The sequence below is a fragment of the Brachyhypopomus gauderio genome, chromosome 8 (assembly GCF_052324685.1).
Source record: "Brachyhypopomus gauderio isolate BG-103 chromosome 8, BGAUD_0.2, whole genome shotgun sequence".
NCBI classification, from domain to species: domain Eukaryota; kingdom Metazoa; phylum Chordata; class Actinopteri; order Gymnotiformes; family Hypopomidae; genus Brachyhypopomus; species Brachyhypopomus gauderio.
Window position 1 is genome coordinate 11,770,020 of NC_135218.1, and position 14,890 is coordinate 11,784,909.

The 14,890-nt window shown below is 41.4% G+C and overlaps 1 protein-coding gene across 8 annotated transcripts; it reads left to right on the forward strand.

The window, feature by feature from the left end:
• The first annotated feature begins 116 nt into the window (after nt 1–116).
• On the forward strand, nt 117–11,108 carry LOC143521486 (uncharacterized). 8 transcript variants are annotated; one of them, XM_077014399.1, is made up of 6 exons: nt 117–401; nt 723–868; nt 3,745–3,932; nt 4,454–4,492; nt 4,855–4,987; nt 10,512–11,108. In XM_077014399.1, the coding sequence occupies exons 2-6, from the start codon at nt 829–831 to the stop codon at nt 10,562–10,564; spliced, it is 453 nt and encodes a 150-aa protein (XP_076870514.1). In that variant the 5' UTR covers nt 117–401; nt 723–828; the 3' UTR covers nt 10,565–11,108. The 8 variants fall into 8 exon arrangements, 3 of the variants coding, with proteins under 3 accessions (XP_076870514.1, XP_076870515.1, XP_076870513.1); XR_013132764.1 differs by lacking the exon at nt 10,512–11,108 and having other exon boundaries at nt 3,773–4,075; nt 4,855–6,938; XM_077014400.1 differs by lacking the exon at nt 4,855–4,987.
• Nucleotides 11,109–14,890: the final 3,782 nt, after the last annotated feature.

A 14,890-nucleotide genomic window follows, 5' to 3' on the forward strand; every position in this document is an offset into this window, starting at 1 on the left:
GCGGCCGCTCCTTTTATAGTCACTTTGACTGTGACGTCACCAGTGTTGTCAGTAACGCGTTACTTAGTAACCAGAGACCGTACGTGACTCCCCGATCCGTACACTCTGCCCGATCCGTACCGAGCATGCGCGAGAACATGTGCGATTGGCCCAGGGACGTATCGGGCAGATATTTTGCGCATGCGTTAACGACACGGGCAGATATTTTGCGCATGCGTTAACACTTTACGACACTACTGGATGCGAAGTAGTAAACGGAGTGTGTCATTGTGAAAAAATGAAGGATTTTAGATTTTATGGCGAGTTAAAGGAGTATATCTCCCACGGTTTATTCAAACCGAGTTGTGATAAAAATATGCGACGCGAAATTCGTCGTGTCTCTGAAAATTTTATAGTTAAAGGTAAGTTAAATTCAAACCATGTTCTCAAGTTAACAGTCGGTCCTGTCGTGGAATCCCTGATAGCACATATACGTCTCCAATACGTCTGGAAAAGGTCGTAACATCTTAAATGCGTCTGTTCCATTTGGATTGATCTTACATTGGTCTTATTATCATCGTGTTGCAGACGTCTACGCATATACGTCTTCCTTACATCTTCACCTGATCTGCAATTTGACAGCTAGCACACTTACATCTCCAATACATCTGGAAAAGGTCGTAACATCGTGTTCCATTTTGAATTTAACCAATTTAACCACGCCGCCTACTTTCGTATTGTAGCAGCGAAACACCTCAACAAGATTGTTGGAATCTCCGTGGCGAGTTTAAAGAGCTAGCGCGAGCTAACCAATTAACGGACACTCAACTGTTTTGTGAGCTATAGCCGATGACACCGACTACTCCTGACCTGTTCACCGTTTACAAAAGTAAGTAACTTTGCTAACTGGCTAACATTTACTGTCTGTGGCCAAATTTCCTGAAGAACACTACCGTTCGTTTTTAGGAGCAGTTTTTTTATATTCATAGCTAGAAACTTGTCAATTCATACTAACAAATACAATTATATTATTAATTTAGCATTAACTGGCTGCCGTTTGTGACGTTGTTAGCGTCACTGTTAGCATATTGCCTTAAGAATGGTTATCGCCGGCTAGCCATTAACCTAGCCTCATTTTAGCTTTGGCTAACGCTAGGAAACACACTTGGCTTGTCTTGGCCTGTTGTGAATAAGTTTGAACAGCCGTGAATACAAATATGCAGAATCAATTGAGGCACTAAAGGGCCAAAATGATCAAAATTAATTGTATTGGCAAAATGATTTAGATCATAGAACTAAATCACATGCTGAGATTAGCTTTGTGTGTGTGGTCTTTCATGACGAGGCTGAAATTTGTTCCTTATTCGCCAGTGTCTTATTCGCACTTTCCCACCTTAAAAAATAATGCGGTAGTTTCATTATGTCGCCGCGATAGAATGTATTGTACATTTCTATGGCTGTATCTCCTGATTCTTACATCGTCTCCGGGATCTGACAAGCTGGTTTGGTTGACCACATAAGTGACTGTATAAATCCAGAAGAAGAAGGTTTTTTACTGTAGAATATTTTTACAATCATCCCGTGAAATTGGCATGTCAGGCGATAGAATGTAATGTGCATACAGTGCATTGGTCTTAGTTTCTATGGCTGTATCTCCTGATTCTTACATCATCTCAGAGATCTGACAAGCAGGTTTAGTTGACCACATAAGTGACTGTATAAATCCAGAAGAAGAAGGTTTTTTACTGTAGAATATATTTTTTTATTGACCTGTGAAGTTGGCATGTCAGGCGATAGAATGTACTGTGCATATAGTGCATTGGTCTTAGTTTGTATGGCTGTATCTCCTGATTCTTACATCGTCTCAGAGATCTGACAAGCAGGTTTAGTTGACCACATAAGTGACTAGGGCTGGACCCGGATATTCGGTCATTGAGTAGGTATTCGGTTTTTAATTTTGGTATTCGAATATTCATGTTTTTTTTTTGTTTTTTTTTTCTTAGCTCCGCCTCACTCTAACTTTACAGTTCCGTTCAGGTTAATGGCGGTACAGTGGGGAAATTAAGTATTTAGTCAGTCACCAATTGTGCAAGTTCTCCCACTTTAAAAGATGAGAGGCCGATAATTGACATCATAGGCAGACTATGAGAGACAAAATGTGGAAAAAAAATTGAGAAAATCATTTTGTCTGACTTTTAAAGAATTTATTTGCAAATAATGGTGGAAAATAAGTATTTGGTCAATAACAAAAGTTCAACTCAATACTTTGTTGTATATCCTCTGTTGGTAATGACAGAGGTCAAACGTTTTCTGTAGGTCTTCACAAGGTTGAAGCCCCAAAGCATGATGTTGCCACCCCCATGGTTCACAGTTGGTATGGTGTTCTTTGGATGCAACTCAGCATTCTGTATACTGTTAACAACTTCAAAAAGGTGCCATTAATACAGGTAATGAGTGGGGGAAAGAGGAGCCTCTTAAAAAAGAAGTTACAGATCTGTGACAGCCAGAAATCTTGCTTGTTTGTAGGTGACCAAATACTTATTTTCCACCATTATTTGGAATGGAAAGTGTGAATAAGACACCGGCGAATAAGGAACCAACTTCAGCCTCGTTCTTTCATGTAAGGTTTTCAGTCAGTTTGCCAGTAGATGGAGGCCAAGTATTACCATACAGATATTATAGTGACAAAAGACATTTTAGTGAATGAAAAGGTTCATTTCTAGTCAGGCAGTGCACTTTTTGTTATGAGATGTAATTGGAAAGTTATTGACCTCATTGATCTCAATCATACAAGACCCATTACTTGTCTGTATTCTGCACAACAGGATTGCAGCATGAGTTTTTATAATTTAGGTTTTTGGGTACTATAGCGACCCCGACAGGGTCATTTATGTCATGTCTTTAATGAACTATTATATATTTAATCTTTACACAACTTTTTGGGTTTTAGGTAATCTGCATTGCAGCTCATGTATTCACAATAATGAACAGCAATGCAGATGACCTAAAACAATCCAGCAAGTATAAATCAGAATCAGAAATACTCTATTGATCCCAGGGGGAAATTGCACTTGTTACAGCAGCAACCTATATAGGTATAAGCACTCCCAAGAAATAATTTACAGCAATAAAGAAAATTGCAATATGCATATCTAAAGATACAAGGACTTATAATACAAAGCAAAATATAATATATAAAATTATATTATACAATAAAATATGACTGTACATGTGGGCGGTGTCATGTGATAATAGAGGAATTGTAAAGTCTGATAGCCACTGGTAGGAAAGACCTCCTGTGGCGTTCTGTAGTGCATCTAGGCTGAATGAGTCTTGCACTGAATGTGCTCCTATGGCTCATCACTGTGTGATGAAGAGGGTGGAAGCCATTGTTCATGATGGTCCGCAGCTTGGACAGTGTCCTCCTCTCAGACACTGCCGTCAGAGAGTCTAGCTCCACACCCACAACATCACTGGCTCTTCGGATCAGTTTCTTGAGTCTATTGGCATCTGCCACCCTCAGCCTGCTGCCCCAGCATGCCACCATGTATAGGATGGTACTGGCCACTACAGGCTCATAAAAGATCCTCAGCATGGTCCTGCAGATATTGAAGGACCTCAGCCGCCTCAGAAAATAGAGACAACTTTGGCCCTTCTTGTAGAGGGCGTCGGTGTTCTTAGTCCAGTCCAGTCTGTTGTCGATGTGTACGCCCAGATATTTATAGTCCTCCACAATGTCCACACTGACCCCTCTGATGGAAACAGGGGTCACCTGCATTTTGTCCCTCCTCAGGTCTACCACCAGCTCCTTTGTCTTCGTCACGTTGAGCTGTAGATGGTTCAGCTCACACCATGTAACAAAGTCGTTCACCGTCGCCCTGTACTCATCTTCATCACCCCTGCTGATACATCCAACTAGTGGAGAATCATCAGAAAACTTCTGGAGGTGGCAGGTCTCTGTGCAGTAGTTGAAGTCAGTGGTGTAGAGAGTGAAGAGGAAGGGAAACAGAACAGTTCTTTGTGGGGCTCCCGTGTTGCTGACCACTCTGTCTGACACACAGTGTTGCAGACGTACATACTTTGGTTTGCCAGTCAGGTAGTCAACAATCAAAGATGATTAAATATATAAAAGTTCATTATCTAGAATGCCATATATTAAATCTTGAGGCAGACAAACTGATATGACAGAAGTATATGATCAAATATATATAGTTTATGTCTCTCCCATAAATATTCTGGATCCCTCTCAAAATACAGCTATAAACAAGATTATCACAAGTAGCATATGACAATTGACTCCAAACATTTCATGGTATAGTGACTAACAATGTTCAGAATGAAGATCAAGATGCATAAAACCTATTATTTCTTTGTCAAAGTTAAAGTAATCACCAAGTCTAACATGGCAAGATTATTAACTACAAGTCCCAAAGTACTTTTTTCTAACACTCAATAATTGTCTCTTTTTGTGCAGGTTGACTTGCAAGACAGGTGCCGCCTTCATCCAAAAAAGGTATGAATTGAAAATGCAAAAGTTCCTTTAAATGGTTATGACAAAACAGACTGAATATGACAATGTTTTGTATGTTGCTTTATTGTGTAGTATGTCTTGCAGAAAACCATCTTATTGGACAATTAAACGAAGAGCGAAAGAATGGGTTGATAGAGACATACAGTCAATTCAGGCAACAGAGTGGGGGCAGAGCAAAATTTAGAAAAAGAAAACAATACAATAGGTCTAGATGGCGATGATAACATGGAATTCATGGACTGCCAAAGTACTGTGTGTGAGACAGTGACTATGGTTCCTGTACTAATGATTTATCTGAGTTTAATTCTGGATCTGACTCTGAAACGGAGTGTGACTTTTTACAGGATGAACTTGCGAAATGGGCAGCTGAGCACCACATTACGCACAATGCCGTAAATGCCCTGCTATCTGTCCTTGGCAAGCATCACCCAACTTTACCTAGAGATGCTAGGACACTATTAGGTACAGTGAGGTCAGGTGAGTTTGCAATTCAGGAGAAAGCTGGTGGTCAGTACTGCTACTTTGGTGTGCTTCACTCAATCTTGCACATTCTACAAAAAAAACAAGAGGTTACCAAACATTTGAAACTTCAAATCAACATTGATGGGCTGCCACTTTTCAAAAGTTCACCAACACAACTATGGCCGATTCTTGTAACTGTTGTAAACTTACCACACCATGAGCCTGTCACAATTGGACTGTTCTGTGGTGCAAGAAAGCCTGATTCTGCAAGTGAGTTTCTGGATGACCTCGTATCAGAGATAGTTAAACTGGAAGATGGGTTTGACTTTGAGGGAATCAGGCTATGCTTAAAGGTCTCCTCTGTGGTTTGCGATGCACCGGCACGTGCTTTTGTTAAGTGTGTAAAAGGTCACACAGGGTACCATGGGTGTGAGAAATGCACACAGGACGAAGTTTACATGGACAACAGAATGACATATCCAAGAACGGACATGCCACTCAGAACCGATGAAAGTTTCAAAAATAAGACAGATTCAGATCACCACCTTGGCATTTCACCTTTAGAAAGAACATCTTCAGGAATGGTATCTGGGTTCCCTCTTGATTATAAGCACCTTGTGTATTAGGTCCACCTTGTGTATTAAGTTAGGTCCTCTCACTTGCAGGCTGTCTGGGTTTCAGCAAAATCTATTAACAGAACGACTGCTGGGTGCTCAGAGCTGCGTGCCTCTAGAGTTTGCACGTAGACCAAGGTCTCTCAGAGAAATTGACAGATGGAAAGCCACAGAATTTAGGCAATTTTTATTGTACACGGGTCCTGTTCTGCTCAAAGATGTACTGCACACCGCAGTGTATGAACATTTTCTGCTTCTGTTTGTGGGAAATTTCATACTTAGCAATAATAGCCTGATCGAGGACTACTTGGGCTACGCCAATTACATATAGGGTCTTTTTGTGTCTCATTTTGGAGAGCTGTATGGCCCTAAATTTGTCTTCTACAATGTTCACAATTTAGTGCATCTTGCACAAGATGTAAAAAACATGGTGCTCTCGACAGCTTCAGTGCTTTCCAATATGAAAACAACCTGAATAAAATTAAAAAGCTCATTAGGAAACCTAGCTGTCCTCTGAGTCAGATTGTAAAGAGACTATCCCAGAAACCATGGAGTGACAGCATGGAGAAAAAGACAAGGGTGACAAAAGAACATACCTCTGGTCCTCTTTCACCACCTTCCTGTGGTGCAACACAGTACAAAGAACTGGCAACCTCACTCTTCACTATCAAACTTGACCAAGCCAACAGCCATATATATTTTTTTAAGGTTATTTGTAGATAGTACTGCAAGCTACACATCAAAAGGTTCGGATATGTTCTAAAATAGTAATATACTTTTAATATTTTGTGATCAACAATGAGATCAAAAATAATTTATTAGATCATAAATCTAATTTTCGTATTACCTAATTTTATGCCGCAATATCTGATAATGAAAAATTGATGTTATAGATAATCATTATTCTTGATGCGCTACATGTCATGGTACAGAGGGCCCATACCGTGAGATGTAGAGCATCAAGAATAATGATTATCTATAACATCCATTTTTTTAATGAAAACATTGATTTCAAGCTTTTGAATGGCTGTCTAGATGGAAGATTATTTATTTAGGTATTATCCGACAGAACACATTTAATTTTCGGGTCTGGGGTCTGGCTTCACAGTACAGCTTACAATGTACCTCATAAGGCTGGGCGATATGGAGCAAAAATAATATCTCGATATTTTTTAGCTGAATGGCGATATACGATATATATCTCGATATTTTTTCTTCCCAAAAGGTAATAACAAAGAGGCAGTAATAAGTCAAATCTACGTCCCAAATGAGTTGCGCGAAGAAGAGAGGCAGGACAGGGCGGAAGTTGTTAAAAGAGAAACTCAAGTAAATTCACTATTCACAGTGTTGTGCGTGACCGAGTTCAAAAGAACGCATTCATTGAACACGCTCATTTTTTCGTGAACGTTGAACTGAACGAAACACATTTTTAAATAACTTGAATGTGAATTAGTTCACATTGTGTCATGAACGGTAGACATCACTGTAAATCAGGGGTAATCAATTAAATCTTTCCGCGGTCCATTTTTGGCAGATAGCTCAGACCTTAGGTCCGGGTCCGCGGTGGCGAACGAAAGTTGTTGAGCGGGGGGGGGGGGGGGGGGGGTGTTGGCGAACGAATCAGGGGCCGTATCAGGAATGTGATTGGGTCCGGACAGGACGGCGTTCGGGTCCGGATCCGGACCGCGGTCCGCCATTTGGTGATACCTGCTGTAAATGAACGTTGGAATTTGTTTCCATTGAAAACTGAGTGACATCTGTTTTTTCTTTTGAAACGCAACGAGAGAAAGTTCCTCCCTTCTGTATTCTCGCTGGTGCCGCTTAAATCATGCATCACCAGACAGAAATGGTTTTGACGTTGTGTGCGCAATGCATTGTGGGCAACGTAGTGTCCGCATGAGAATAGTTAACATACTGGCTAGTTAATAACATACTGGCTTCCGCACGACCTTACCCGTGATGAATTGCAGCAGAGCGGGGTAGGCATAGCACTTATAAGAACGTATAGTGATTTCTAGCTTGTAGTTGTCACGTCTGGCTCCGCCCCCTTCTAGTCTTGTCGTTTTTATGTTTTCCTTGTTCTTGTTACGCCCCTCTGTTTCAGCTGTTCCGTGTTAGCTTGTCTTAGTTTTACAAGTGTGTGTGTGTGTGTATTGCCTATGTCCAGACTATACCTTGAGGGATCATTGTCGTTTCTTTAGCTCCTAGTTGGTGTGTATATGTCCAGACTATACCTTCAGGGATCATTGTCGTTTCTTTAGCTCCTAGTTGGTGTGTATATGTCCAGACTATACCTTCAGGGATCATTGTCGTTTCTTTAGCTCCTAGTTGGTGTGTATATATAGCCTATGTCCAGACTATACCTTCGGGGATCATTGTCGTTTCTTTATTTCCTAGTTGGATGTGCACGGTATTCACGCCTTATCTGTGATTCGTGGTTTTGATTAGCTTCGTGTTTGTGTATGGTTAAAGTCTCTGTTCCATTTTCAGGTTCGTAGTGTTTTAGGTTTTCAGTTCATGTTTGGTCTCCGTGTTCTCTAACGTGATATCGTGCCTGGCAATACATGTATGTTCTGTTAGACTTCGTGTTCATGTATGGCCGTTACTTGCTTCCCGTGTGTTTGTTCATGTCAGTGTATGTAACAATTAGTTGTACTCTTGTGTTTGGTCTAGTTTTGTGCCCTTGTCATTTCCGCTGCCTTTCAGTGTATTAAGCGTTATTTCTCTATTCATCATGCCACGTCATTCGTGGTCCACTCGCGTGTCGTCTGCAACTGTAAGATGTGAAATAAAATCTAATGAGATTGTACTATCTGCTTCGCATTTGTGTCCGCCCCTTGATTGCGCAACAGCCAAATCGTGAAAAAAGTATTTGAATATCTCACGAAAAAAAGTAAAATTAACTGAACTTTGAACTATTTCATAATTAAAATTGTGAACTTTGAACGTGAACTGTTCATGAAATACTTCCACACTACTGATGTAGCTCCTCGTTTAGGAACTAAATCATTCACAGTGTGAGCACTGCTGCTCTCTCCGCTGTTGGCCATGTTTATTTTGCGCGCTGCACGCACAACCTGCGTCCTTGCGTCATAATGTCGCGATATTGCGAAATCCTATCGAATAAAGAAATGTACCGGTATTTTTGTGAACGATATTATATCGCCCACCCCTAGTACCTCATAGTGGAGTTTATTAAGGAGGGGCAAACTGGACCAGTGGCAAAGTCCTGGTACATGGATGGGTTCTCCTGGTGGCCTCCCTATAAAGATCAAAGCCGACTTTTTAAAAAGTGTTAAAAAAGCTGAGGTTCCCCAGCCAGATAAAGGGTGGAAAAAACACAGTGTGCGAATCCTTTATGAATCAGGTAATAAAGACATGCATATGTTAACATATACAATACAAAATATTATTAGGACCTTATCATAGCATGACAGATGGTTCTTTTTCATGGCTGTCATTATTTCCCCCCAGAATCATTTGATAAGGTTTTTTTCTAAATGGAAAAAGTCGTGCTATACATCAGATGTTAACTCTGACACAGAGGTTCTAGGAAAGAGAGTCAGCAAGTAAGCTGTGCATTCTATACAATTAATGTTTTAAAACAATTCTGTGATAGAACCAGTTATTAACATACTTTTACTTGTAGAAGAAAAGTATACTCTTCATCGGACAAAGATGAAATGCCACCTATGAAAAAACAAATTCCTTCTGCCCCAAGACCCCCAGCCCCACCACAGACATGTAGATGTCACAGTGAGGTGTGCCCCCTACTGGCCGCCTCCGTCCACAGCGGCTGTTGTTGTTGTTTGGTGACGTCATGTGCGTCCCTCAGGTGGGCGGAGCCCGTGATCCGTCTTACCTGAGGGTCGTTTGTTTGCCTATATATGTCTTGTCTTTGTACCAGTTGACCGCTGGTCATTATATCCTTAATTTGGATCTTTTGCACGGGTTTTGGTTTGCACACTTTCTATTAAACCATCCTTTTTCCCCTGAGACTTGGTGTGATCGCTTCCTTTTAGTTGCTCACCCCTGCCCGTCACAGAATGACCAGCCACCCTTCGGAAGCCGCCAGTCTCTTTTTCTTTCTCCTTCGTTCGTGGTCATGTCTCGTGGTAAGTGTTTGTCTGCGTGGTGTTTTGTGAAGTGTTCCGTCGTGCTTATGTGTTGTGTTTGTGGCACGGCGAGGACCAGGGCTGTCTGCCCTGGGAAAACTCTTCGTGTTTGTCGTTTGTTTGTTGGAAGAGCTCCGCCGTGCTCGTGTTGTGTTTGTGGCACGGCGAGGACCAGGGCAGTCTCCCTGGTAAGCTCTTCGTCTTGTGTGGTGTTAGTGTGTCCAGGTGAACGGACGTGAGGATCTGTGTGCGTGCGCGTTTGTTATATGTTAAGTGTTTTGTGTGTGTGACGCGGTCGCCGCTCGTCACTGTCGCCTCGCTCCCCGTGTGTCGTGTGTTTTATGTGGGGAGCGACTGCGACTCTGAGCGGCGCGTCACTGTCGTTTATGTGTAGTGCACACAAGTATCGGTCCCGTTCGTTCAGTGTCTGCACACTAAGTTCTGTTTGTCTAGTCTTTGTGTGCATGTTTTGTCCTAGCGTGTTGTCAACTGTTAAATGTGTAATTCCACGCATGCTCCTCCCCTTAAATGTGTGTTTGGGGGGGGACCGGCTGTGGTCCCGAGGGCGTCGCTCCCGAGGGAGGCCCTGAATACGGTAGGGCGCGTTTAGAGCTGTTTGTAGTTAATGTTACCACCACAGTCACTACTGTACAATAGCTAGCTCTTAGCCTTGCTAGTTGCTATTTAGCTGTAGCCATAAACACAGCATGAGCAGCGATGACGTGCTACACATTTTGTGCAGTTACGCTATATTGTTGTTGCTTTCACGGGAATGCTTGTGTTTAATATTTGTTATTTTTTACGTTCAAGATTCCCCTTCCACTGACGAGGCGAGCGGAGTTGGCGGAAAATGTTTCCTTTAACCGGGCTTTCCTCGGGGTGCTTGGCGAACTTGTGAACACCATGCAAGACAGACGCCAGTAAAAGCACACAAAATGTTGCTTGTAGTACTATAAATATTTATTTCATATAAAGCTATACGTATATATTTGCTTTTTGCACTTTTTTTAGCTATAACTATATTATTTACATATGTTGTACTTTAAATATCTATATTTCATAATAAAGTTTGATTTCATTTGATTGTATGACTGATGCTTTTTATGCAGGGTGTGTTCAGCCTGTTTGAGTAATACCAAATTATTATCAATAATTAGAGCAACCACATACAATAATGAAGATAAAGATAAATAAGATACAATAATGCTATGTGTTAAGGGGCATCGACCGGTGTTGTGGTCGCATACAAATGATGTCACGACACTACAACCCGCGCGCCAACAGCGACTCCACCCACATTGTGGTGGTCCACCATTGTAATGGAAACACAACGCGACCGTACCGTTCCGTTGCGAATCGACCTGTATCGAACCGTACCGCGCCAAGCAGGCCCTAATGGAAATGCGCCATAAGAGTTAATGTGCCTTACACCCACTTTTGGGCAAATGTTCACACAAGTTGCCCACACGCAGCATTGGCCAAGGAGCCAGTTTTCCATCTCTGCACCTGTTCCCTTCTGTACTCTCCCCTCCCACCTTCCTCTCATTATATTTGAGATGTAATGAAAAATCCTTAATCTCTTACTAACTTAACAACTTCTAACCTGGAGGGCCCTGGCTGGGGCTGAGTTTCAGGAGTGCTGGGTGGTGTCTCTGACAAAAGCAAAACTATGGCCCTGGACTTTGCTCTGGCTGCTTTTTTTTGCCTCTCTCCACTTCTTTCTTTTTGCCCTTTTTCTTTCTAGTGTCTCTGTCCTTCTTCCACCTGGCCCTCTCTTTTTCAAGATACTGTCTTCTTCTGTCAGGGTCAGCATCACGTCTGACGTTTTGCTATTTCAGCTCCTCTTTGACTTATAACTAAAACAGATGCAGGACACCCTTAAACCAGCAGTCTGACTTTAATTGTTATTGTTAACAAGAGGTGTGTATAATGTTATTTTATTACGTTATTATTGTCATTATTGTCACAAAACTATCCACCTGTCCCCCCTGTCATGCATCATGTCCACCCTATCAGGGAAGTATTAATGACAGGGTGGACAACGATAGGGTGGACATTTTCAGCTAAAATTTGCAATTGCTAAGCACATGGGGGCCCCTCAGCTAGCAGAGTTAGCAGTAGTGAAGGTGACCTCAAAATAAATATGACAATATTTAAAAATTTTGAAAAATAATATTTTTAAATATTTCTCCATGATAGGGTGGACATGTTAAGCTCGACACCATGCAACAAGAAAGACAATATGAAGAAAATTGTGAAATTAAGGTGTAAATACTTACTGATAAGGGGTCATATGTGTCAGCCATCACTGAAGATCATCAAATTGGTGGTCGTGATGTCACAGATGACATCAGCTACCGCATTAAAGGGCCAGTTACAACATAATGACAGGGTGGACACTGATTTGAGGGACATGCATTAAATACTTAATATTTATATTAAATATCTGTTGGAAACTACTAGAATTACCCATTCATGAAAGTTCTTGTCAATAATAATAAGACCACAAAAAAATTATTTTAATTTTGTTTAATTTAATGACTTATTATACTCATAGCTGCTCCCACTATTGTGAGAGGGACATGGCAAAATTGCCTACACATACTTAAAGAAAATAGTACAAATTAATAAAAAATAACTCCCAAGATGGTAAATATAGTATAGATATATATGTGTTAATGATTATACATTCGTAATAAAAACTCAAAACATCATTATTTTACATTAAATGGAAAATAAATGTGTGATTCTGACTGGGACCTTGAAAGGCACTTTATAATGATAATGACCCCATTATGCTCGCTTTGAGGCAGACAACACCTCCCCTGCTGCCAAACTCGATCAGGAGAACCACCCTTTTACCATCTATGTGTCCGAGGTGGCCAGATCCTTTATGTCCTTAAACCCACGCAAAGCTCCGGGTCCTGATGGCGTCCACAGCCGAGTTCTCAGAGCATGTGCCAGCCAGCTTGCTGGGGTCTTCACCAACATCTTTAACCTCTCCCTAAGTCTGTCAGTGATTCCCACATGCTTCAAGAAAACAACGATTGTCCCAGTTCCAAAGAAACCAGCCGTCACCTGTCTAAACGACTACCGTCCTGTCGCACTTACATCAGCAGCCATGAAGTGCTTCGAACGGCTCATAAAATCACACATCTGCTCTATTCTTCCCTCCACCATAGACCCTCAACAGTTCGCTTACCGACCCAACAGATCCACAGACAACGTCATTTCACTGACTGTCCACAACGCTCTCACACACCTGGACAAAAAGAACACATATGTTAGAATGCTGTTCATAGATTACAGCTCAGCGTTCAACACCATCATTCCAGCCAAACTCATAGAACTGGGTATCAGCACACAGCTATGTAACTGGATACTGGACTTCCTGACGAGCAGACCCCAGGTGGTGAGAGTAGGAAACAGCTTCTCCTCTACTCTGACTCTAAGCACTGGTAGGTGCTGAAGAGGGTGGTGAGGACAGCAGAACACATTATCGGGAATAAACTACCTGCCATACACCAGTCTCGCTGTTCAAGGAAGATCCACAGAATCCAGAAGGACAGCACTCACCCAGCACATGGACTGTTCACCTTACTGCCATCAGACAGGAGGTACCGCAGCATTCAGGCCAAAACGACGCTGTCAATAAACAGTTTCTACCCACAGGCTATCAGGCTTCTAAACAAAGTGGGCAAATAAAGACAATAATTAATATAAATTCTGCACTGCAATCGTCTTACGAACTTTTTTTTTCACTCACTGAGCCACTACCTCTATCAATGCAACAGTCACTTTAAAAGATCACAGTCACTTTAATACATCTTGTGCAATTTTAGTTTTGTTTTGTGTACTGATGTGTATATAATTGCATATAATATGTCTGTATATATATTGTACAAATTTGATTCTCTATGTTATCTTTCTTCTCTCTTTTCACTATTATATTATTAAGCTTCATTATTGTAGAGTGTATCCCTAACTCTCACCATAAGAATTTCAATGTACACATGTCCCATGGAGTGCAAATGACAAATAAACTTGAAACTTCAACTTAAACGCTTGTCGTTTGAGTCTACCCTGTGCTTTAGCCCATGTTAGAAAATAAAAACACGTGAACCCTGGTATTTTTACACTCATTTTCGCTGCTGATGTATTTATTGGTTCATTAAGGCGTAATGGTTTTGACTGAGCCATCTGGAATGGCGAAAACGGTCTCTCGCATTTAAAGCCTGGTTTATACTTTTGCGAGCGACCGTAGCGCGCGACTCCGCCCACCTCGCGCAACCCTGCACGAGCGGTGTAGACGTTGTTCTCCGAAACGATAGGTGGCAGTGGAGAATAAAAAACCCCTGCAAAACCGGTGAAAGAACATTTTTACCTGACCAGAGACCGTATATATATACACATCAGGCATCAAACGTAAATATGGCTTTGCAGTGTTGTCTGAAACGATACGTTAACAAATACGAGCCTCTTGTAATTCCAGGACGAAACATGAGAGAACGTGAAGACGTTAAGATTGGGCGTTTTGAAAATAAACAACCATTAAATAATGTGATAAAAAAGCGAATTATTTCGATTCATTTCGAGTATATGTATAAATATTTAACTGAATTAAGTTTAACGTGCTGGGAAATATTGAAATGGACCTTTAAAGTGACGAACAAGTGCTTTAATTCCACCTTGTAAAGGTGTATGAACCCGGCAAACATGACTTTGTCCATCGCGCTGAAGCGCGGCGCGCGCACGAAGTTACAAATTTCAAGAGGTGCACGACCTCGCGCACGGGCGGAGCCACAGCGATTACGTCATTTTCGCCGCAAGTATAAACCAGGCTTAAGGATCTGGCTCCATACATTAAATCCATTGACAAGACAGTCAAAAAAAATGTAATGGATTTTACTATATTTTACGGAGCCCGTAAGGTGACATCATGTATAAAAAAAATAATAACGCGTGGCCACGACTTACTAACGCGTGGGAACGAGATACTAATGTCGCCTTACCCACGCGGCAACAAAGTTTATTTTTTCACAGCAAAGCAAGCAGATCCCAGGGATGTTCGCGAACTGACTGCCCAAGGAAAGTAAACCTGGCTTTATATAAAGTAATACTTAATTATCTTGTTCGCATGCGTTAGTAAGTCGTGGCCACGCGTTATTATATTTTTTACATAATGTCAC

Excerpts from the sequence above, each read along its gene's own strand:
- LOC143521486 (XM_077014398.1), top strand. The coding sequence starts at position 829 with ATGACACCGACTACTCCTGACCTGTTCACCGTTTACAAAA. Across the intron at positions 869-3,744 it reads CCTGTTCACCGTTTACAAAA|GGGTCACCTGCATTTTGTCC; the intron begins GTAAGTAACTTT and ends TGATGGAAACAG. Across the intron at positions 3,933-4,453 it reads AAAACTTCTGGAGGTGGCAG|GTTGACTTGCAAGACAGGTG; the intron begins GTCTCTGTGCAG and ends CTTTTTGTGCAG.